The sequence below is a fragment of the Panulirus ornatus genome, chromosome 10 (assembly GCF_036320965.1).
Source record: "Panulirus ornatus isolate Po-2019 chromosome 10, ASM3632096v1, whole genome shotgun sequence".
NCBI lineage: Eukaryota > Metazoa > Arthropoda > Malacostraca > Decapoda > Palinuridae > Panulirus > Panulirus ornatus.
In genome coordinates this window covers 27,741,728-27,765,915 of record NC_092233.1, presented here as the reverse complement: position 1 = coordinate 27,765,915, position 24,188 = coordinate 27,741,728, and the positions used below count along the sequence as shown (strand labels likewise).

The 24,188-nt window shown below is 45.3% G+C and overlaps 1 protein-coding gene across 3 annotated transcripts in view; it reads left to right on the top strand.

Annotated features, from left to right (window-relative positions):
- Positions 1–3,214: 3,214 nt before the first annotated feature.
- The window catches only part of LOC139750844 (troponin C), a 209,430-nt gene continuing 188,456 nt past the window's right edge, over positions 3,215–24,188 (top strand). For 2 of the 3 annotated variants that reach the window (XM_071665630.1, XM_071665632.1), the window contains exon 1: positions 3,215–3,389. In XM_071665630.1, coding sequence (XP_071521731.1) covers positions 3,372–3,389 — 18 coding nt within the window. In that variant the 5' untranslated portion in view covers positions 3,215–3,371. The remainder of the gene's footprint in view (positions 3,390–24,188) is intronic. The other variant, XM_071665633.1, reaches the window with a different exon arrangement.

Genomic DNA, 24,188 nt, shown 5'->3' with positions numbered 1-24,188 from the left:
GGCATATGATAGGAGTGATAGAGATGTTTTGTGGAAGGTCTTAAGAATATATAGTGAGGGAGGAAAGCAGCTACAAGCAGTGAGAAGTTTTCATCATGGGTGTAAGGCATATGTACGAGTTGGAGAAGAGGAGAGTGAATCGTTCCAAGTGAAGGCCAGTCTGCGTCATGACTTCATGACAGTGGGCACTTGAGTCATGACCTCATGACAGAGGGCACGTGAGTAATGACTTCATGATAGAGGGGACGTAATAGATGACCTCATGACAGAGGGCACGTGAGTCATGACTTCATGACAGTGGGCACTTGAGTCATGACCTCATGACAGAGGGCACGTGAGTAATGACTTCATGATAGAGGGGACGTAATAGATGACCTCATGACAGAGGGCACGTGAGTCATGACTTCATGACAGTGGGCACGTGAGTCATGACCTCATGACAGAGGGCACGTGAGTCATGACCTCATGACAGAGGGGGACATGAGTCATGACTTCATGACAGAGGGCACGTGAGTCATGACTTCATGACAGAGGGCAGGTGAGTCATGACCTCATGACAGAGGGGGACATGAGTCATGACTTCATGACAGAGTGCACGTGAGTCATGACTTCATGACAGAGGGCACGTGAGTCATGACCTCATGACAGAGGGCACGTGAGTCATGACCTCATGACAGAGGGGGACATGAGTCATGACTTCATGACAGAGGGCACGTGAGTCATGACCTCATGACAGAGGGGGACATGAGTCATGACTTCATGACAGAGGACACGTGAGTCATGACCTCATGACAGAGGGCACGTGAGTCATGACTTCATGACAGTGGGCACTTGAGTCATGACCTCATGACAGAGGGCACGTGAGTAATGACTTCATGATAGAGGGGACGTAATAGATGACCTCATGACAGAGGGCACGTGAGTCATGACTTCATGACAGTGGGCACGTGAGTCATGACCTCATGACAGAGGGCACGTGAGTCATGACCTCATGACAGAGGGGGACATGAGTCATGACTTCATGACAGAGGGCACGTGAGTCATGACTTCATGACAGAGGGCAGGTGAGTCATGACCTCATGACAGTGGGCACGTGAGTCATGACCTCATGACAGAGGGCACGTGAGGCATGACTTCATGACAGTGGGCACGTGAGTCATGACCTCATGACAGAGGGCACGTGAGTCATGACTTCATGACAGTGGACACGTGAGTCATGACCTCATGACAGAGGGCACGTGAGTCATGACTTTATGACAGTGGGCACGTGAGTCATGACCTCATGACAGAGGGCACGTGAGGCATGACTTCATGACAGTGGGCACGTGAGTCATGACCTCATGACAGAGGGGACGTAATAGATGACCTCATGACAAAGGGCACGTGAGTAATGACTTCATGATAGAGGGGACGTAATAGATGACCTCATGACAGAGGGGACGTGAGTCATGACTTCATGACAGAGGGGACGTGAGTCATGACCTCATGACAGAGGGCACGTGAGTCATGACCTCATGACAGAGGGGACGTAAGAGATGACTTCACGAGAGAGGCACATGAGACATGACCTTATGACATGATCATATCAGTATGGGGAGATGTGACTCCCATGGTACACATATACATCTTCAGATGGTCTGGTCACAGAGTCTCCTTCTCACCCCCACAGCTCACGTCTCCCTCTAGGCTGCCGTCTCGTTGCCTCCCTGCTCTATCAGGCTAACTGTTAGAGGCGGCGGTCAGCAGGCCTACGTCACCACAACACCTTCGCTGGTGTGTTATATCTTTATATAAAGATACTTGTCTGTGGCAGGTTAGGGTCGCGCATCTTTGTCTGTCGTCTGTCTTCTGTGCCGCACAGGGGAAGAAAGTCAGAGTCCATGGCTTGTAGCACCAATGATAACACACACACACACACACACACACACAGACACAGACACACACACACACACACACACACACACGCACACACACACACACACACACACACACACACACACACGCACACACACACACGCGCACACACACACACACGCACACACACACACACACACACACACAGACACACACACACACACACACACACACAGACACAGACACACACACACACACACACACACACGCACACACACACACGCGCACACACACACACACACACACGCACACACACACACGCACACACACGCACACACACACACACACACACACACACACACAAGAAACAAGCAAGCATAAAAAGAAACCATAGGAAAACTTCCAAACGCAAATACACACGTAGACACACACAAACACACTTAAAAATACACAAACTCACTTATAAATCTAGAAACATAAACACAGGCACCACACACACACACACACACACACACACACACACACACCTGGCTCACCACGACCTTAAAACTGACACCATCGTCAGAACTGACTAACTTCCGCTTTGCTGTTTCTTAAATTGACGTGCATGCGATGTGAGGGTTGCTGCTGACGCTCGAGTGCGTCGTCCCACGTCATCATAGCGACCACCAGGCTACCACTATCATGAAGCAGCAGGGGACCACGTCCACCATCCTCCTCATGACTGACTAATAGGATGTTCGAGACGTAAAAATAGACCAAGAAAGTGTTCAAGAAATATTACTGGTGGGTGTGTGGTGGGAGTGCCACACGCCTCTCCCCTCGCCCAATTAATCCAGGCTAGTTTACAGTACCTGGCCAATCAGAAGCCAGGATGTAGGGAACTGCTTTCGTCTGGACGAGTGACGCAAGGCCCCCCCCACCCCCCCATGCACCCTCGCCACCCCTCACCCTAACCCATCAACCTGACGTTCGGCGATGAAATCGTAAATCTCAAACTTAGAATCCCTGCTTCCAACTTCCTCGAATGGATAAGACTCGAACCGATCCACTACAGTTCACGTTAGACAACAGCTACGACATAGCTCATTGTTTTTGTCAGAGAGAGAGAGATAGAGAGAGAGAGAGAGAGAGAGAGAGAGAGAGAGAGAGAGAGAGAGAGAGAGAGAGAGAGAGAGAGAGAGAGAGAGAGAGAGATGAGTAGATCAAGCAATAGCAGCAGCAGCGGCAGCAGGGGCAGGGTGGGTTGGCGTACGATAATTTTTCCCCCATGACCCCCAAGGATCGCATATGGTCTTCGTCGGTGCAGGGCGAGGTTGCAGCTGCTTTTGAAAGGGGGGAAGAACCGAGTGATTATTTCAGTAGTGACGTGAGCTGTCAGGAGGACGATTGGAGTGGCTGCCCCCTGACTCCTCCGTACGGCGCAGACGTCTCCCGGAGCCCCTCGAGGCTAGTGGTCCCTTCTTACTCCTCCACTACTCTGTCGTCGTCCCCAGGAACCTACCTCCACCGCCACCATGAATGAGAGCATCTTCGTGAGTACTACCCCAGAGGGACAACTCTCTTTCAGCCAGTCTTAACGCAGGAACTTTTTGTGATGCTCTTAATATAGGACTCATTTTATCTTGGCGTGGGGCGTCTTACTGGACACTGCGATGGTGTCCTGCTGGGGTACTTAATGAGGATTTCCCTTTACAAACGATCTGGATATTCTTGCAGGACTTCGTCTTTCTAAATCTTCTTGGTTGATCATGTGACTGGGTCATTCTGAAGGACTCCCTCTGTGTTGGTGTGGCTGCGTAATGCGTCCTGAGGGGCTCTGTCTACGTCCTTACAGGTCTTTAGCGTACGGGCCGTTATGGACACTCTTGAGAGACCGGGTCATTTTTCCGAGGTTTTGTGGATTTTCCTTCACATATGTGAACATTGTTGGGTGAACAATTTTCGTGAATCTTCCTGCAGGAGGTCGTGGGTTATCGACAACAGTTATAGAGGTCACTCGGTGTATTGTGTGTGTGTGTGTGTGTGTGTGTGTGTGTGTGTGTGTGTGTGTGTGTGTGTTCTATAGCAACGCATGTGTACTTGGGTAGCGTGCTAGGGGTACTGTGTCTCAGGGTACTGCATGTAGTAGTGTCTCAGTGTACCACTGTGTTCGTAACTCGTACTGCAGCAGTTTCAGGTTACGTCGTAAAATGTATTATAAATTATTGAGGAAATCTATGATGAAAGAGGCGAAGAAGAGTTTTCTAAACGGAGCTTGTTTCTTCGAGGTGTGATGGATGAAGGTACGTGCACACTTGTGCAATATTCAAGCAAGTATAATCATCAGTAAACAAAAGGTTGGGTTTCATATTCCTCTGCTTCTCGAGGCCACTTTCAGGAGAACACGCGTGACTCGGGTATACATGGGCGCTGGGCGTGGGGGTATTCATGATTCAAGCATACATGGGCGCTGGGCGTGGGGGTATTCATGATTCAAGCATACATGGGCGCTGGGCGTGGGGGTATTCATGACACGAAGGCTCAAGGAAGTGACAGTGGTTATGTAAGTTTTATTCGAACCCTTCAACACAAGTAGGCGTTTTCCGCATCCCTTAACGAATTCATCGGCCTGACCAACTCTACTCACAAGAGGAATATCCTCGGATACAGATCCTCTGAACTGTCTCTGACGTTAAGGTATGAAGAATGTGTTTATGTCATGATGTGTCAGCTCTCTGCAGGAAAGTCTGAGATAAGGACAAGAGAGTCTGACTGAGGATGTCTCCTAAGAGAGGCATGGCAACTTCCTCAACACGAGCGACTGGTGAAGGTCCCTAAGGCACAGATAATAACTTGGGTCAGACTGTAATATGTCTTCCTTTTAAGAGCTAAATGAATACAAGAAAACCTATTTACCATCGTGCACAGTTGGGATAAAACTTGTAAAACAGAGGAACAGAGAAGACCTGCGATATATGATAGGAACTTTCTGCAATGTGCAAGTCCTGCAACCTGAGCGTCACGAAGGAAAGCGGTCTGATCAAGGATCTCCCTCAGAAGCCAACAGGATGTGGAGGTGTCCCCCGCGCAGGAGGCGCTACAAGAGAGGAGGTTTGTTTAGCTTGGCGGCACTCGTGCCCTGCCCTGTGGCACCCTGGCACACGGCCCGCTACCCACACCCCACCTCCCCCGTGCTACAACACGGGCGTGGGGGAGGGAGTGGTTGTCGTCCCCCTCATCCTCCCTCCATCTTGCTATACACTGAGGTGATGGAGGTTGGGCCTCTGACCTGTGTGTGTGTGATGGTGTTATGAACACACACACACACGCACACCAGAGCAAAAAATAGAAATAGAAACAATATCAAGAAAAACCATAACAGACTCATAAAACACCAGGATTAAAACAAATGACGAGAAATATAACGGCAAAATTCAGAGAACATAGAATAACACCAAACATAGAAAACAGAATAACTCACTAGACGAGCAAAACATACAAGAAAACCTCATTAGCGAAGAATACACCAGAAGTAAACTCACAGAAAAAATACATTACATAAAAGTTAACAACACGAGAACATACTAGAAGAACACAGTCGAATAAATTCAAAGCAAAAGGAGATACCAGAACAAAACCCAGAGAACACTAGAGGAAGATCAACAGCAACGTACACCAGAAAAACACATAAAATGAGAATACACAAGAACAATACAAGAAAAGAACAAACAAGAACAAGGCAATATATATATATATATATATATATATATATATATATATATATATATATATATATATATATATATATGCATATATATATATATATATATATATATATATATATATATATATATATATATATATATATATATATATATATATATATATATATTATCCCTGGGGATAGGGGAGAAAGAATACTTCCCACGTATTCCCTGCGTGTCGTAGAAGGCGACTAAAAGGGAAGGGAGCGGGGGGCTGGAAATCCTCCCCTCTCGTTTTTTTTTTTTAATTTTCCAAAAGAAGGAACAGAGAAGGGGGCCAGGTGAGGATATTCCCTCAAAGGCCCAGTCCTCTGTTCTTAACGCTACCTCGCTATCGCGGGAAATGGCGAATAGTATGAAAAAAAAAATAAAAAATATATATATATATATATATATATATATATATATATATATATATATATATATATATATATATATATATATTGTGAAATAAACAAAGGGAAATTACAGCGAAAGGACATGTTAGAACAACATTAAGAACAGAGGAACGCATTTGGACAAAGTTCACTGCACAGCATTACACTTAACAGAAAATTAATGACACGAGAACATACAGGAACAACGTCGCGGCACGAAAACACACGAGAACAAAAACTCTGTGCTAAAGAACAGACAAGAACAAGGAATGAAGAAACAGAAAGCAAAACAAACGGAAAAAAAAGATAACCACGGTCGGACGAAGAACTGTAGATGAAGCCACAGAGAGACAAGGAACTGAGGAACGGAACAAAGCATAGCATAACTTAGCGAGATAATAGAACAGAGCAAAGCGTACAATAACAGACCTGGCCTGACTGAACACGGAAGGAGCAGATCTCAATATCAAAAGGACTGTTACGGTGGTAGACCAATGAATATACCAGAACAGACGAACTGCTTATAAAGAACTTACGGTGGCAACAGCCCAATATAATAAACTTGACGGAAAAAAAAGACAAGAATAATACTGAACAGTGAAGGCAGACCAATAATATACAACTAATCACTGGAGAAAGTATGGGGGAGAACAGAAGAATAGATAAATGACGACACTGGGCGGTGGAATGGATGGATCTGGCTATAGGATGGGTGGTGAAACGGGTGGGTGTGGCTATAGGATGGATCTGGGTATGGGATGGGTGGTGAAAATAATGGTTATAGTTAGAGTTCTTATGCAGGGATATTCTTTTTATGTTTCCATGGCTACTCAGTAATCTACAAGAAGAACTGTGAGGGGGTCATGGTTAAGAATATGTATATCATTATGAAGAGAAAAGGAAACATAAACAGTAAGGGCATTGCTCTAAGCAGATGGTGCCGTGGTAATGACAGAGATGACAGAAAACTGAAAGAAAACTGTGAAGGTATATGAGAGGGCGTGTACAGATGACAGCAAGGTCCATGGTATTCAAGATCATGGGGATTGGGGATTGGGGATTGGGGGGAAATCTAAATGAACGATAAGAGTGAGGACTCGAATTTTTCAAGGATTTTCCGGTGTTCCAGTTCTTGGTGAAGCTGGACGGTGAGGTAGGTACCTGAAAGGACGCTGAAGGATGATGCTTCACACGTCGCAGACGGCCTAAGAAGTGCTCTGAAAAGTAGATATTTAAGTTGGTGGATGTGGGATACTTTGCTGAAGGGGGTCTTGTCAAGCCATGTCGACACACGTGGTGTAGTAGGCAGAACACAGCACGGACTGAGGAAATAGATGAATAAAATGTGGATGGCGTGAAATACTTCCGTCTTAGAATGAGGTGTCAGACAGAGACAAGAGTGAGAAAGTGGCTTTATATGACTGAGGTCGTTGTTGCTCGAGAGAGAGAGAGAGAGAGAGAGAGAGAGAGAGAGAGAGAGAGAGAGAGAGAGAGAGAGAGAGAGAGAGAGAGAGAGAGAGAGAGAGGCTTGTCGCTATGTCAACGTCTCAGTGAATATCTAATCACTCACACTGGCTGTCTGCATCTCCACACACTCATTATGGCCGTTGTCTACAGTGATGATAATGGTGGTGGTGATACAGAGGTTCAACAGGCGATTGTGGCGGTGGTGATGGTGGTGACAATGGTGTTGCAGTGTGTTAATGTGGTGTTGGGGCAACTAGTGGTGGTGGATGTGGTGTGGGGCGACGGGAAAAACAGCTATAGTCGACGGTACGTTCGTTTCTGCTAGAAGCGTCAGCAAAAAATAACCCAGCTAGGAAAATCTTGGTTCTCGAGGATAAAGGTACAGTCGCGATCCCCAGGGGTGGGCAAGGGTGGTTGGGTGGACGAGTGGGCGTGGGAGCGGGTGGGCGGGGTAGGGTAAATATGTACAGTACAGTAGTTTTGGGGGCGGAGCAGAAATAACTCATGGATTTGGAAGGAACGCACATCAATGGTCGCCTTAGACGAAGTGAGCGAGACCAGCGCTGATGAGGTATTATAAGGACATCGAAGGCAACAGTAAAACATTTATAGAAGTTAAAAGCTTTCCCAGCTCCCTCCAACAGCTGAGATTTACGCTAGTTCAAATCGTCGAAATATACCAACTTTAAAGACGTTTGCTGCGTTTTGCCATGTGAGGGAGATCGGTCGCTAGTAGCTGTGTTCGCTAAAACGACGTGAACGAAGTGCAGCAAGTTAAAGCTAAATTTAAACACAACGAACAAAAATTGACTACAAACATATCATCACAACAATTCTATATCTTTCATATAACATCGAAAATATAGCAAGCCTCAGATGCTAGTTAAGCCTTACATAAGCATTGTTGAAATCTGCAAGTGCTTGACCTACTTTTACCATAACGAAACCCACATTTTCCTTCTCTTCATAGCCCTCCCTACTATCGTCCTATTAATTCTCGTGACATTACTTAATATCATTATATTTCGTCGCCGCTGGTCTAGACCACCTTTATGTAGTGTAAGGAGTCTTTCGGTATGCGTTTCCTCCAAATCTATAAGTTATTTCTGCGGTGCCTCTAAACTGCATACCCGTGGAAGGGAGTGGGTGGGAGCTGATGGGGTGACTGGCGTCAAGGAACAACACTAAATAGCTGCTTTCACTAAGCAGACTCGAATGCAATTTCTTGCTAATTAATCTTTTCCCACTACACTATTTACAGCGAGTTTACGTGCACATAAGGGTGTGAGTGTGAAAGTATAGCCAGGAAAGTATATGCTAAAACATATTTGTGAGTTTACCAGTGTGTGAATATACTCGTGAGTTAGACGTGTATATTATAAAGTACACCATGATTGTCAAAGTTTTTTCTGTCTTATATGTTCCTTTATTGTCTATTCAATCTACATATCATTAATATTTTCGTGTTTAAATCAATTATGTAAGCTACGGCCTATAATAATATCTGTCTATCGATCAACAAAGGGTTGAACGTGTACACGGGTGTAGGTGAACGTGCACCAGGAGTGTGAGGGCGCACGTGCATTTATAATATATTTATCTATACTTCCTGAATGGTTTGCCCAACCTTGTAAACACTGGAGATAGTACAAAATCTAGGCCACATTTTGGCGTGGGTATTAGCGGTAAGGACAAGGTTCTTCGTCTAAGAACCATCTCCCAGCACCACGAATCATCACCAAATCTTAAGAATCATCACCTAGTACCAGGAATCACCATTAAGGCTCAGGAATCACCACTCAAGATCTCGAATCATAGCCCAGTACCAGGAATCATCACCCACAACCACGAATCATCATCCAGGCTAAGGAGTTCATCACTCATTGTCATTACCATAAATCATCATTCATCATCAGGAATCAACCCACGAATCTAATCCCATGAATCATCACCCAGTGCCGTGAATCATCATCTAGCCCCAGGAATCATCACCCAGTGCCATGAATCATCATCTAGCCCCAGGAATCATCACCCAGTGCCGTGAATCATCACGAAATCCTAGGAATCATCAACCAGACCCATGGTCATCAATCAGGCTCACGAATCAAGACCCTGTACAACGAATCAACACGCAGGCTCAAAAATCATCACTCAGACCCACGAATCATCATTCAGACTTAGGAATCATCATCACCCAGCACCACGAATCATCACCGAGACCCAGAACCACGAATCATCATTCAGACTTAGGAATCATCGCACAACACCACGAATCATCATCCTGGATCACGAATTACCACCCACTACAACGAATCATCACAGTCTCAGGAATATCATACAGTAAATATCATACAGTATCCATGATCATCATTACCAAGTACCAGGAATCACATCACCTAGTACCCAATCATCATCACCAGTACCAGGAATCACATCACCTAGTACCCAATCATCACCACCCAGTACCAGGAATCACATCACCTAGTACCCAATCATCACCACCCAGTACCAGGAATCACATCACCTAGTACCCAATCATCACCACCCAGTACCAGGAATCACATCACCTAGTACCCAATCACCATCACCAGTACCAGGAATCACATCACCTAGTACCCAATCACCATCACCAGTACCAGGAATCACATCACCTAGTACCCAATCATCATCACCCAGTACCAGGAATCACATCACCTAGTACCCAATCATCATCACCAGTACCAGGAATCACATCACCTAGTACCCAATCATCACCACCCAGTACAAGGAATCACATCACCTAGTACCCAATCATCACCACCCAGTACAAGGAATCACATCACCTAGTACCCAATCATCATCACCAGTACAAGGAATCACATCACCTAGTACCCAATCATCATCACCAGTACCAGGAATCACATCACCTAGTACCCAATCATCATCACCGGTACCAGGAATCACATCACCTAGTACCCAATCATCACCACCCAGTACAAGGAATCACATCACCTAGTACCCAATCATCATCACCAGTACAAGGAATCACATCACCTAGTACCCAATCATCATCACCAGTACCAGGAATCACATCACCTAGTACCCAATCATCATCACCAGTACAAGGAATCACATCACCTAGTACCCAATCATCATCACCAGTACCAGGAATCACATCACCTAGTACCCAATCATCATCACCAGTACAAGGAATCACATCACCTAGTACCCAATCATCACCACCCAGTACAAGGAATCACATCACCTAGTACCCAATCATCATCACCAGTACAAGGAATCACATCACCTAGTACCCAATCATCATCACCGGTACCAGGAATCACATCACCTAGTACCCAATCATCATCACCGGTACCAGGAATCACATCACCTAGTACCCAATCATCATCACCCAGTACAAGGAATCACATCACCTAGTACCCAATCATCACCACCCAGTACAAGGAATCACATCACCTAGTACCCAATCATCATCACCGGTACCAGGAATCACATCACCTAGTACCCAATCATCATCACCCAGTACAAGGAATCACATCACCTAGTACCCAATCATCACCACCCAGTACAAGGAAACACATCACCTAGTACCCAATCATCATCACCGGTACCAGGAATCACATCACCTAGTACCCAATCATCATCACCAGTACAAGGATCACATCACCTAGTACCCAATCATCACCACCCAGTACAAGGAATCACATCACCTAGTACCCAATCATCATCACCGGTACCAGGAATCACATCACCTAGTACCCAATCATCATCACCCAGTACAAGGAATCACATCACCTAGTACCCAATCATCATCACCCAGTACAAGGAATCACATCACCTAGTACCCAATCATCATCACCCAGTACAAGGAATCACATCACCTAGTACCCAATCATCACCACCCAGTACAAGGAATCACATCACCTAGTACCCAATCATCATCACCGGTACCAGGAATCACATCACCTAGTACCCAATCATCATCACCGGTACCAGGAATCACATCACCTAGTACCCAATCATCACCACCCAGTACAAGGAATCACATCACCTAGTACCCAATCATCACCACCCAGTACAAGGAATCACATCACCTAGTACCCAATCATCATCACCAGTACCAGGAATCACATCACCTAGTACCCAATCATCACCACCCAGTACAAGGAATCACATCACCTAGTACCCAATCATCATCACCGGTACCAGGAATCACATCACCTAGTACCCAATCATCATCACCAGTACCAGGAATCACATCACCTAGTACCCAATCATCATCACCAGTACCAGGAATCACATCACCTAGTACCCAATCATCATCACCCAGTACAAGGAATCACATCACCTAGTACCCAATCATCACCACCCAGTACAAGGAATCACATCACCTAGTACCCAATCATCATCACCGGTACCAGGAATCACATCACCTAGTACCCAATCATCATCACCCAGTACAAGGAATCACATCACCTAGTACCCAATCATCACCACCCAGTACAAGGAATCACATCACCTAGTACCCAATCATCACCACCCAGTACAAGGAATCATCAACAGTACCAGGTATAAGCACATTTCCTTAACGTCCAAGTTGCTACATCGATAAGTTATTTCTCTACGACAGACTCTATACTGACGTTCTTCAGAGCCGTGTGAATGATGTCTGCACACAGTTGGCATACCTGGGTGTATCATCGAAACATCAACATCTATAAAGGTCGAGTTATTTTCAATAAGAAACTGCCAATATAAGTGATCAGCTACTCGAAGCTTGGGTGACGGCTGCCTGAAAAAACAAAAGATCATTCGACTGGATTTGAATACCCCGAGCGAAGGATTGGTACATTAATCTAAGCCTAAGGTCATTACGAGTGTGGAATTCAACGATAAGAACACATATCCCAGACATTACCTCAGTTCACCAATTGATCTGTTGAAACTCTTCTCTCTGAGTTGCCATATTTCACAGCCGTAGTACCCTCGACACTGACTAATTACCATCATAATTCTTGACCAAGTATCAAGATGACAGCATCCCTTAATGATAGCTTTGCTTCTTAACACAACTTACGTGCGATAAACGTTGAAAATGTCTCCCTGGTTGACTACAAATAGCCTCCATCTCTGACAGAAATGATCAACCCACACAGCTTGACCTCTCATCATTTGGAATCGGACGAGACAGAAACACAGAGAGCAACATGACACCTTGATGTCTATCATTTTCAATCGCCAGCCTTCCAACCTTAAACAGATGGGAACAGTAGACCATAGACTCATCCTGATGATGCCTCTGCGAAGACAAAAAATTTGATCGAAATTAAATAGATAATTCTGGACAACAGGTGTTGAGCACCCACCTAATGGTAGAACAATAGTGAGAAATATATATATATATATATATATATATATATATATATATATATATATATATATATATATATATATATATGGCTGATTCATGTGAGAAACTGCAGAAGCTGGTGACTGAGTTTGGTAAAGTGTGTGGAAGAAGAAAGTTAAGAGTAAATGTGAATAAGAGCAAGGTTATTAGGTACAGTAGGGGTGAGGGTCAAGTCAATTGGGAGGTGAGTTTGAATGGAGAAAAACTGGAGGAAGTGAAGTGTTTTCGATATCTGGGAGTGGATCTGTCAGCGGATGGAACCATGGAAGCGGAAGTGAATCATAGGGTGGGGGAGGGGGCGAAAATTTTGGGAGCCTTGAAAAATGTGTGGAAGTCGAGAACATTATCTCGGAAAGCAAAAATGGGTATGTTTGAAGGAATAGTGGTTCCAACAATGTTGTATGGTTGCGAGGCGTGGGCTATGGATAGAGATGTGCGCAGGAGGATGGATGTGCTGGAAATGAGATGTTTGAGGAAAATGTGTGGTGTGAGGTGGTTTGATCGAGTAAGTAACGTAAGGGTAAGAGAGATGTGTGGAAATAAAAAGACCGTGGTTGAGAGAGCAGAAGAGGGTGTTTTGAAATGGTTTGGGCACATGGAGAGAATGAGTGAGGAAAGATTGACCAAGAGGATATATGTGTCGGAGGTGGAGGGAACGAGGAGAAGAGGGAGACCAAATTGGAGGTGGAAAGATGGAGTGAAAAAGATTTTGTGTGATCGGGGCCTGAACATGCAGGAGGGTGAAAGGAGGGCAAGGAATAGAGTGAATTGGAGCGATGTGGTATACAGGGGTTGACGTGCTGTCAGTGGATTGAATCAAGGCATGTGAAGCGTCTGGGGTAAACCATGGAAAGCTGTGTAGGTATGTATATTTGCGTGTGTGGACGTGTGTATGTACATGTGTATGGGGGGGGGGGGTTGGGCCATTTCTTTCGTCTGTTTCCTTGCGCTACCTCGCAAACGCGGGAGACAGCGACAAAGTATAAAAAAAAAGAAAAAATATATATATATATATATATATATATATATATATATATATATATATATATATATATATATATAAAGTAAGGATTTGAACGTTTGTATAACCTATTCAGTACGCGGACCTTCCCGCTTGCTAACGATTCTCTTTGGCCAGCTACCAGAAGACGTTAAGGATGATTTACCGTACAATGCATTTTACTCGCTGGTTTTGAATCACAACACGAGAGCTGTGACAGAACTATAAAGCCCGCCGCTTTATCTTCCACTTCCGTCGCCCGCCGTAGTACAGCAAGAGGCAACACGAATACCTAATCATGTTTAAAAATGGTCTGCCACAGACTGAGTTATGGTTCAGGGTTTATAATGCTTTGCTGGCGGGGTGAAGGGCAAAGAGGGCAGCCCACTCTGGCCCAGGAATGTTATGTTTCTTCTTTTAGACTCACGGCCCCGGCGGATGTATACAGTTTACCTCTTAGTATATCACTATCGTCCCAGCTGCATTGTGCATGACAGACCTGACCTGCGAGACGCATGGCTTATACTTCTCTAACACATACTTGTTGGAGGACGATCGCTCAGTGTGCCCAGTCCCCCGGCTACGTTCGCCAATCGTTGACTCTGGAAGGAAAATAATGTGGACTTCATCCCTCTTGGATGGTAGCGGAACTCTTTGTATCCAGTCATGTGGTTTCAGTCTTGTAAATCAGTATATGGACGAGGGTAAAAATTTCCCGTATATTCTCAAAGGTAACGATCATGTAATATTCATTATCATTTATTTTTACCCAAGTTTCCGTAACCTTTATCAACACGAATGATCACCACCGGTGACCCAGGCACACCCTGACTCACATCATCAGTCACTGACTCACATCATCAGTCACTGACTCACATCATCAGTCACTGACTCACATTATCAGTCACTGACTCACATCATCAGTCACTGACTCGCATTATCAGTCACTGACCCGTACCAAGATGCTTCTCTCGTACGTCAACATACTCCTCCATCACTGACATCATCATCATCCCAGGTCTTAATGACACTGTCTCCTGGGTGTAACACACACACACACACACACACACACACACACACACACACACACACACACACACACACACACGTGCCACACAATTGTCACCAGGAGGTGTGTGTGTGTGTGTGTGTGTGTGTGTGTGTGTGTGTGCGAGGTTCGCTCCTGGCCACACTAGACCACGACAGCAGCAAGGGTCCTGGTTACTGAAATGCACAAAGCTTCACAAGAACTGTTATGGTGTCTGAAGGGCCTTCACCGCAGTTGCGACAGGAACCATGTGGTATACCGGGGTCGACGTGCTGTCAGTGGGTTGAAGCAGGGAATATGATGCGTCTGGGGTAAACCATGGAAAGTTTTATGGGTCCTGGATGTGGAAAGGGAATCGTGGTTTCGGTGCATTATACATGACAGCTAGAGACTGAGTGTGAACGAATGTGGCCTTTGTTGTCTTTTCCTAGCGCTACCTCGCGCACGCGGGGGGAGGGGGGTGCCATTTCATGTTTGGTGGGGTGGCGACGAAATGGAGGAAGGCAGCAAGCATAAATATGTACATGTGTATATATGTATATGTCTGTGTAAGTATATGTATGTATACGTTGAAATGTATAGGTATGTATATGTGCGTGTGTGGGCGTGTATGTATATACATGTGTATGTGGGTGGGTTGGGCCATTCTTTCGTCTGTTTCCTTGCGCTACCTCGCTAACGCGGGAGACAGCGACTAAGTATAATATATATATATATATATATATATATATATATATATATATATATATACACACTCAATCATGAACCAGATACCCATTTCATCGACCAACCTCTAGGGCTGGATGAACAGCTGTGTTGACTGTGGACCGACAGCCGTAAGCAGGATTAGAACCGTGCGCTCGACGCTGGGCGGTCCTTGAACTCGACACGGTCGGGAACACTAACCGCTACACCACGGGAGTCCAGATATGATGGCCAGATACGATGACCACCAAACCATCGTCATAGGATCTCACATTGAGAACGACCCGAAGCGGGAGAAGGGAAGGAAAACAAGAGCCTTTGATACGAAATGAATTACTAAACAGATCGAAAATAACAAGAGAAAGAGTGAAGAATAGGAGGTGGGAGGGAAAGAAGAGGGAATGAAAGAGGAGGGTGAACGAGAGATAACAGCGGAGGAGGGAAGTAGTCAGGTGAGAGGGGCGTCAGGTGCTGCACATGGCCGGGTATCGCAACACAGGGGAGCGGGGCGGCACAAGACCTCGTCCCCAGCCGGTGGTGCTCCGTTCTCCGCCACCCCCTCACTCACCACGGGTCGGTCATCAATAACAGTGGCACTCACCACCGTCATGCAGTACATTCCCAGCCTTAACATTAGACAACGGGATGTTGGAAAGAAGGCCAGAGCTGCTGGTGCTGGTGGCGTCCCCAGTCTATCATCATTATGCCACCATCAACACTTTACATTAGCGTTCAGGAATGCAAGATTTAAAAGGAAACATTCTCAAGTAGGAGGCTGTGTTCCTGGCCTTCCCGGCGGTGTGGCACGGTGTGGTGTTGTACGAAATGATGTGAGCATCGCTTCCCTCACTCATCTGTCATTCGTCCTCCTCAGACGCACTGTCCTTCAAGAATGTCATTTAATGCACAGGTTTATATATATATATATATATATATATATATATATATATATATATATATATATATATATATATATATATATATATTTCTAATGTCTTTGACTACAGTGCTTGTGTTGGTAACTATGTCTGGTCCCCAGGCACTGTGTTGTTGGGATGCAAAGTTAGGTACAGTCATGTCTGGTCCCCAGGCACTGTGTTGCTGGGATGTTCAATTAGGTACAACCACAGCTGCTCCCCAGGCACGGTGTTGCTGGGATGCTAGGTTAGGTTAAGTTAGGCACAACCATGTCTGGTCCCCAGACACGGGGCTTTAGGCATGATCAAGTGTGGCTTTCGTGCCCCTTTTCTTTGTTATACCTGCATTCTTAATTAAGGTTGGCGTCTCGTCTCTTTTTTATCAACCTAAAATTCTGCCTGTCAGTCACTATATCTGGCTCTCTGTCTCATTTTTATTTCCTCTACTAATGACTTTTTCTTGGATGACCTAATCTGACCTCTCTCTTCTATAAGAATGAAAAAGACAAGATGATGAGACTTGCCTCATCTTTGCTCCCTCCACTGGACTTAAGTGTAAACTCTTTCATCACAATTCCTTCTTCAGCTGGTGATTCTAGCTAGTCTGGTATCCAACATTTACATGTAAAGTAACCTCTACCTGGAACAGTTTCAAGCACTTTGAGAATTGTCTCAAATCATTCGGAACAGTTCCATAACATTAATCCCAGTTTCAAAACAACAGGAACAACTTTTAATCATTTGAATAGTTACAAGTCAAAGGGAATAGCTATTTATTGGAAAAAAGTTTTAAACCAATGAAAACAGTTTTAAACCACTAGAAATAGTTCTAATCCACTGGAAATACTTTTAAATCAATGGTAACAGATTCAAGTCACAAAGATCAGCTTCAAACCACTGGAAACAGTCTTAACCATCGAGAAGTGTTGCAGGCCACTATAAACAGTTTCATATTAATGTAAATAGTTCCAAAGCGTTAAGAATACTTGTAAAGCATTATAAACAGTTTCAAACCACTAAGCAAAGCTTCCAGCCAAAGAAAACACTTCAAACCAATATGGACAGCTTCAAGCCAATTGGAAAAGCTTCAGAGCATTTGATAGAAGTTTCCAGCTATTTTCACCCTCAGACTATTAAAGATAGTTTCCAAATACCAAGGACAGCTTCAGACAATTAGAAGCAGTTTCAAACCACCGGAAATAATTTAAAAACAACAACTTCAAACAACTTTAAAACAATGAGGACAACTTCAAATGTTGAGAATAGTTTCAAACCATTAGGGACAATGTCAAACTTCTGGGCATAATTTCAGTGAACTGCGTACTACCACTAGGTACAGTCTTCCAGCTACCGTGAATAGTTTCAAGGTATGTGAAACAGCTTCAAACCATACAGAAAAGCTTCAGTTAGTTAATACTACTTTCAAACTACTAAGAAGAGTTTCAATTCACATAGAATAGCTCCAAATAATTGACAGTACTTTCAAATCACTGACAACAGTTTCAAACCACAATGAACAGCCTCAAATCACAGAGAAAAGCTTCAGATAATACTAGTTTCAAACCACTGAGAACAGTTTCAATTCACATAGAATAGCTTCAAAAAATTGAGAGTACTTTCAAACCACTGACAATAGTTTCAAACCACTAAGAACAGCTTCAAACCAATGAGGATCTTTAGACTATCAAAAACAATTTCAAAACCACTGAGAATAGTTTCAGACCACTGGCTTCAAGCCACTTTACGAACTACTTGAGGTTTATCTGTTAAGACTCAGCCGTGCAGGTCGAGGTGTAGGTGGCTGGAGATAAAGCAAGTATGAACGTAATTAGAGAGATGGGTTCTGGGAACTGAAGACTCCACGAGGTGTTTTTGACATGGTTTTCTGAAGGGCACGCCAGGAAGAGAAGGTTAAAAGCAAAACCATAGGAGATGGAAAGTAGGAATGTAAAGGATACAAAAGCTCAACCCAGGTGGTTCACTGACGACCAAAAGGGATTCAAGTGACTCAACAATCAGACGAGGAAGAGGAGGAGGAGGAGGTGGAGGGTGTAGGTCGTTTCCATCAGGTGAGGCTGAGGACCTGAAGGTGCCGGAAGGCCTGGCTCGTACGCCTCGACTTTAACTCATCTTTTTTCTTTCTTCTCGTTAAGTATCCACCTGCCTGATCTCTAATCCCCTGGAGGTTGGTTAGGAACAACAGAGATATGAACGCTAATAGAAATGTCGGCAAGATGGAGAGACGTTTATATTTGAACAATAATATATAATTTCTTATATTAAGTAATCATATCTCAAGGTATATTGTCGTGCCCAAATTTTAGTCATAACGGCACACTCTCTTTTAATGTTTCACGTTAGTAAAAAACGCGACAATATTCAATGCCATCATCGATTATCGTGTCTTGAATTATCAATATAAACGACAAATACTGGGTTTGGAACCCAGTACAAGCTATCGTCCTTCACTATAAAGTATCTCACTCTTATAAATGTTACCGTATCTATAATTATTACCATATATACATACTATCATTGAAGCTAACGTAACCCGAACACAAATAATCGTACTCCAGTATTAACGTACCTTAACACAAAATAATGTACCTCAATATAGATTATCGTATCTGTGGGCACTTCACATGGCGTCTCATTCTAGTGTGCCAAATATAGTCATTACCTAAGAGTACGTGCAGTCGCCTTCGTACTCAGATCAACTATATCATTCAGGTGGCCGTCCTCCCGTGCACATATACACACACATCGCACACGTACACACATACAGCGCAAACATCTCACCCGTCTAACGTCGACCATCTGTCACATACACAGATACACCCACACTTAAATGCTCACTTGTCTCTCTTCAAGGCCTCCCACCTGCGCCAAGGAGGAGATAATACATCTTAATGTATTAGTGAGGTGTATCACTCCACGGGAAGGAGAGGGTTGGGGGAGGCCCGCCTGCTGCACGATGCTGCCATCTGTTGTCGGCACGGGGAAGTAACACTCCTGATTTCTGTAGGGAGGGAGGATGGGGACGTGTGGACGGTAGGGTTAAGTTGGGGGCGGGAAAGAAGCAGGGCAGGTGAGGGAACTGGGTGGATATAAGAGAGGTAAGAAGCGAGTCTGGTGGTGGCTGAAAGTAAGGATGGAGTACCCAGAAGGGATGAATTACATCTTGTGATGATCAAAATCCCTCGATAAAGACGAATTAATTGGATGCCCTCTAATATGAAGGTGGACTAGCCTCATCACTAGCGAGGCGGAGGACGCAGCTCCACCAGACCAAAGCCCCTGAAGTAGGTTCCTACTCACGCTACATTCAGAGTGTCACTATACAATGATACTGTCACTGTAAAGTCATATAGTCACTGTACAGGCACACTGTCATATAGTCACTGTACAGGCACACTGTTATACAGTCACTGTACAATCACTGTACATTCACTATGTTCAGTGACTGCATCACTGGTAGAAAAGACTTGAGTCCATCATATGCCCGCATCTTGAACAAGTCGAGGTCATCAGTGATTCTGACGAGGTATATCCATACATCCTGACACGATCCTCGTTACCTTCGCCTGAGGTTCTTCACCTTGTCGGACCCATCTCAGTGATCGCCCTAAATCAGGTGTCGAGGGACGAAGAGTTTATCTGCATTCATGATGCGATTCCAAGTCTTTCTGCCGGTAGGGAAGGACTTGGTCGGAACGTCACACACGTATAACAGCATTTCGAACCTTCTGTACAGAGTTCCTCCACCACTGCCACGGTACTTTATGGTTCACGTCTTCTAGTGTGATGGGAAAGTACTTCAGTGGGTCTGGATGAGGCAAGATCACCCTCGCTTGGCAACACTTCACATGGGTAACATGAAGGCGGGGAAAAATATGAAGGTAACTTTCTGACGCTGTTTGCTACGTAGACACGAAAATAAAGATGTCTGCTGAGTAAACATCAAATATGAAAGTTTCACACTTGCTTCAGCTCGAGAAACAAGTGTGTAATTAACTAAATTATTACAGAGTCACAAGGGATGGGTTATGATTGTCGTATATACACACACAAACATCCTAAAACATTCTTGCCCATCTAAGTCTGACTGACGTACGCGTGTGTGTGTGTGTGTGTGTGTGTGTGTGTGTGTAACAAAATACTTCCAACGTTCACATCAACGACTCTACGATGCAGGCGTCATGTAGTGTCTGGGCAGACCCGAGGCTAGTGTGACGTACAACGTGCACGTGTGATGAGCGAGGTTGACGTGCCTATGAAACGGTCCTGAGCGGGAGGTAAATGTGGTGGAAAGACATAAAACGGTAGATAGGAAGAGCGCGTTTGACAGGCAAGTATGAGAAGTAATTGTGAGAGGAAGGGGAGGGAGTGTGCAGGTGGCAGACGCTGCTGTAGTGAAGACCAGATGAGAGGAACAGGTGCATGAAAGGCACATGTGAAGAACAAGATCACAAAACAGGCACGATGCAAGGTGTGCATGGACGGAGAGCAGATGTGAAAAAGAAAAGAAAAAAAAATGTTGTGGTGAGGAGTGGTGTCAGGGAGGGGTGAGCACATGTCTGGTGGCAACACCGTCCCAGTAAACTATTCACGGTTGCCTCGAGTGACGGCGCTTTGCACAAGAGCATCACCTGTCGCGGTGAGCAGAGAAAACATGGGTTGGCAGTGTCATCTGAGGACCACGCCCTGTCGTGTGGACCCACACACAACCCCTCACCCCCATACGCCAACACAAACACTGACTGGTTCCCCCTTCCCCCTGGCTTTTCCTCCTCTATACTGGTGAGGTTAAAGAGGAACTTTTTTCTCTCTCTCCCTCTCTGTCTCTCTCGGTGATCTGTAGCCGCCGGACGGAGACGTATGCTGGGGTTGATTGAAGAATCTATTTTAGAGGGGTCGAGATGAGGGGGGAATGGGATGGGTGGAGGAGACGACAGAAGGAGGTGGCTGCTGCTCCAGCTGGGGCTCCCACCACGGGCGCTGTGAGACGCGGGTGTGTCAGCGGCGCCAGCCAGCCAGACAGTGTGACACCATCCGTGAGGGGCTTTGCCCCGGCCACCGTCACCGCCGCCCGTGCCAGGCACAACACCTGAATGACTGCCCCCACCCGGAGGAGGCATCTGTTCCTCTGGTCACACGGCTGGAGTGACGAGCGTTACGTGGTTACTGGACTCGTCATGCACTTACCTGAGAGGACTGGGCTGACGCTACCACTGATAGTGAGGGTGGAAATCCTCCTCTACTTGTGGCGACTCATCATCAGAAGTCGTACAGTTGGTGGACGTAAAGCATACGTCAGGTCAATGTGGGGTCGCGGGCTACCATCCATGATCACAAATCCTCTGTTGTTCCTCAGCAACAGATAAACAGATCCATATCAGTCTGGAAATCTAAACAGTAGCTCAACAGATGGTGGATGTGGGCAGTAGACGACCACAGCTTTATTCAGGAATAAGATCTAGTTTTACATTAGACTCATTTTCAGTCGCCGTTTTCTTCTTCTTCACTCGCTCCTCCACCCTCGAAAACTTTGTTTACTTTCAAGCTTTGCCTCGTAGTGCCTTCTGGTTACTTATACTTAGAAAACTGTAGTTACTCAAATTTTGTCTGGAGAACATTAAGGATCTTTCCACACGATGCCAAACATTTCTCAAATATATCAGATTTTTTCTTCTTTTTTTCGTCTGCCATGATTAATGCTCCAAGCACATCGGCTCTGACGTCACGAGACACCATCCAGTGGCTCGACAGCGTGACGTCATGATTCTCCGCCCACAAGAAGTCCAGGTCAACCGGGAGTGGTGCAATGTACTCATGACGTCACTAGGCCCGTGTCTATCCCTAGCCCTAAGCCATCCAGAAGCGATATGACCTCAGGAGGACCGCCTGCCTGATAAAGAGGCAGATATGAAGGAGATGAAGGGATGGTCTGCGCCCGCGCGTGTGTGTGTGTGTGGTACAGCGGAGGGTTCTGGTCGAGAGGTGTGGCTAATACAGGTACACTGCTGTAATGACACACACACACATACACACACACACACACACGTACACAGTCATACGCACATAGGCTACGGTATGTGTGCCTGCATACATCTTTTTATGTTGGCATAGACGGCACGGGCAAGTGGGGTCCTAATCAAGAAAATACACACACATATATATATACACATATATATATATATATATATATATACCCTAGCCTGAACCATGTACCCATTTACCGACTAACCTCTAGGGATGGATGAAAAGCTGGGTTGACTGTGGACCGACTGCCGCAACTAGGAATCGAACTTGTGCGCTCGACCCTGGGCGGCCCGTGAATGCGTCACGGTCAGGAACGCTAACCGTTACACCAAGGATATAGAATGATAGTAAAGATAAGGTACATGTGTACAAGATTAAGGGACGGGGGCAATATAGTGTCATACTCTCTCCCCCGCAACACATAAATAGTAATCACACATACGTGTCAACGAAGACCTCCAGCATATGGTAACCCAGCCACTAAGAGGTGACGCTCCAGGAAACTGTATCATCGTCGGTGGATGGAACAGTGTACAGTATCGCCGAGGATCTTCATTCCCGAAAGAAGGCTACTTAACCCTGCTCCCGTAAGAAGTGCAGCTTCGCAGCGGCAGGAGGCCTATAAGATGTTACAAATATATAAACTCCCCCAATCTAACTTCCAAACTTGAACCCCTTGCTCTACGCCGCATTGTTGGTTCACTTTCCCTCTTCTGTAGGTATTACTTTGGTTTCAGCTCCCGAGAGTTGGCTGCTAGTGTGCCCCCCACACCACTCGCTAGATCACGCAACACTCGGCAAGCTGCTGCGTCACATGATTACTGTGAGACCATAGGCAACTCAAGAGTGGGCCATTTTGAGAACTGTTTCTTTCCCATCACGTCCAAGCTCTGGAACTCTCTTAGAACGCTCACATGTCTTTCCCAGTAACTATAGCTTGCCGCATATTTAAAAAAAAAAAGGTTTTTCACTTCCTCCAAAATTCGTAAATACTTTCCCTTGTCCCTCCTTTCTCTCTTTCATAATCCTCTTTACTTCGTCAAGGTGTTGATGTGGACGTCTGACCTTGAGTGGAGCCTCCAACGTAAAGAAGTACAAGTTTGACGACAGGGAAGACCTGTGACTGTGGTACGTGATACTGGCAAAGCTTTGGCACCACCTGAGCTACACTCAGAGTAATGAAGTTAACGGAGGAGGTGATGGTGGTAGTGGTAGTGATGGTGGTAGTGGTAGTGATGGTGGTAGTGGTAGTGATGGTGGTAGTGGTAGTGATGGTGGTAGTGATGGTAGTAGGTGTTGTGGTGATAACGGTAGTAGTACTGGTTATAATGATGTACAACCCAGGGGATCCAGGTGACATATGAAGGTAGTGATTGTGTTCCCTCTATCCAATCCTTGCCCTTCCTGCTCACACCTGCGGGTGGTGATACATGCTGTTAATACAGCGTGTTGAGACTACACAGCTACTGTATATCTCTCATACATGTGCCACATACAAGCCAATCATACACGCCACTCCTGCACGTCCGCTGAATAATCATGGCGTATGTGAATATATAATCATGGCGTATGTGAATATATAATCATGGCGTATGTGAACATATAATCATGGCGTATGTGAA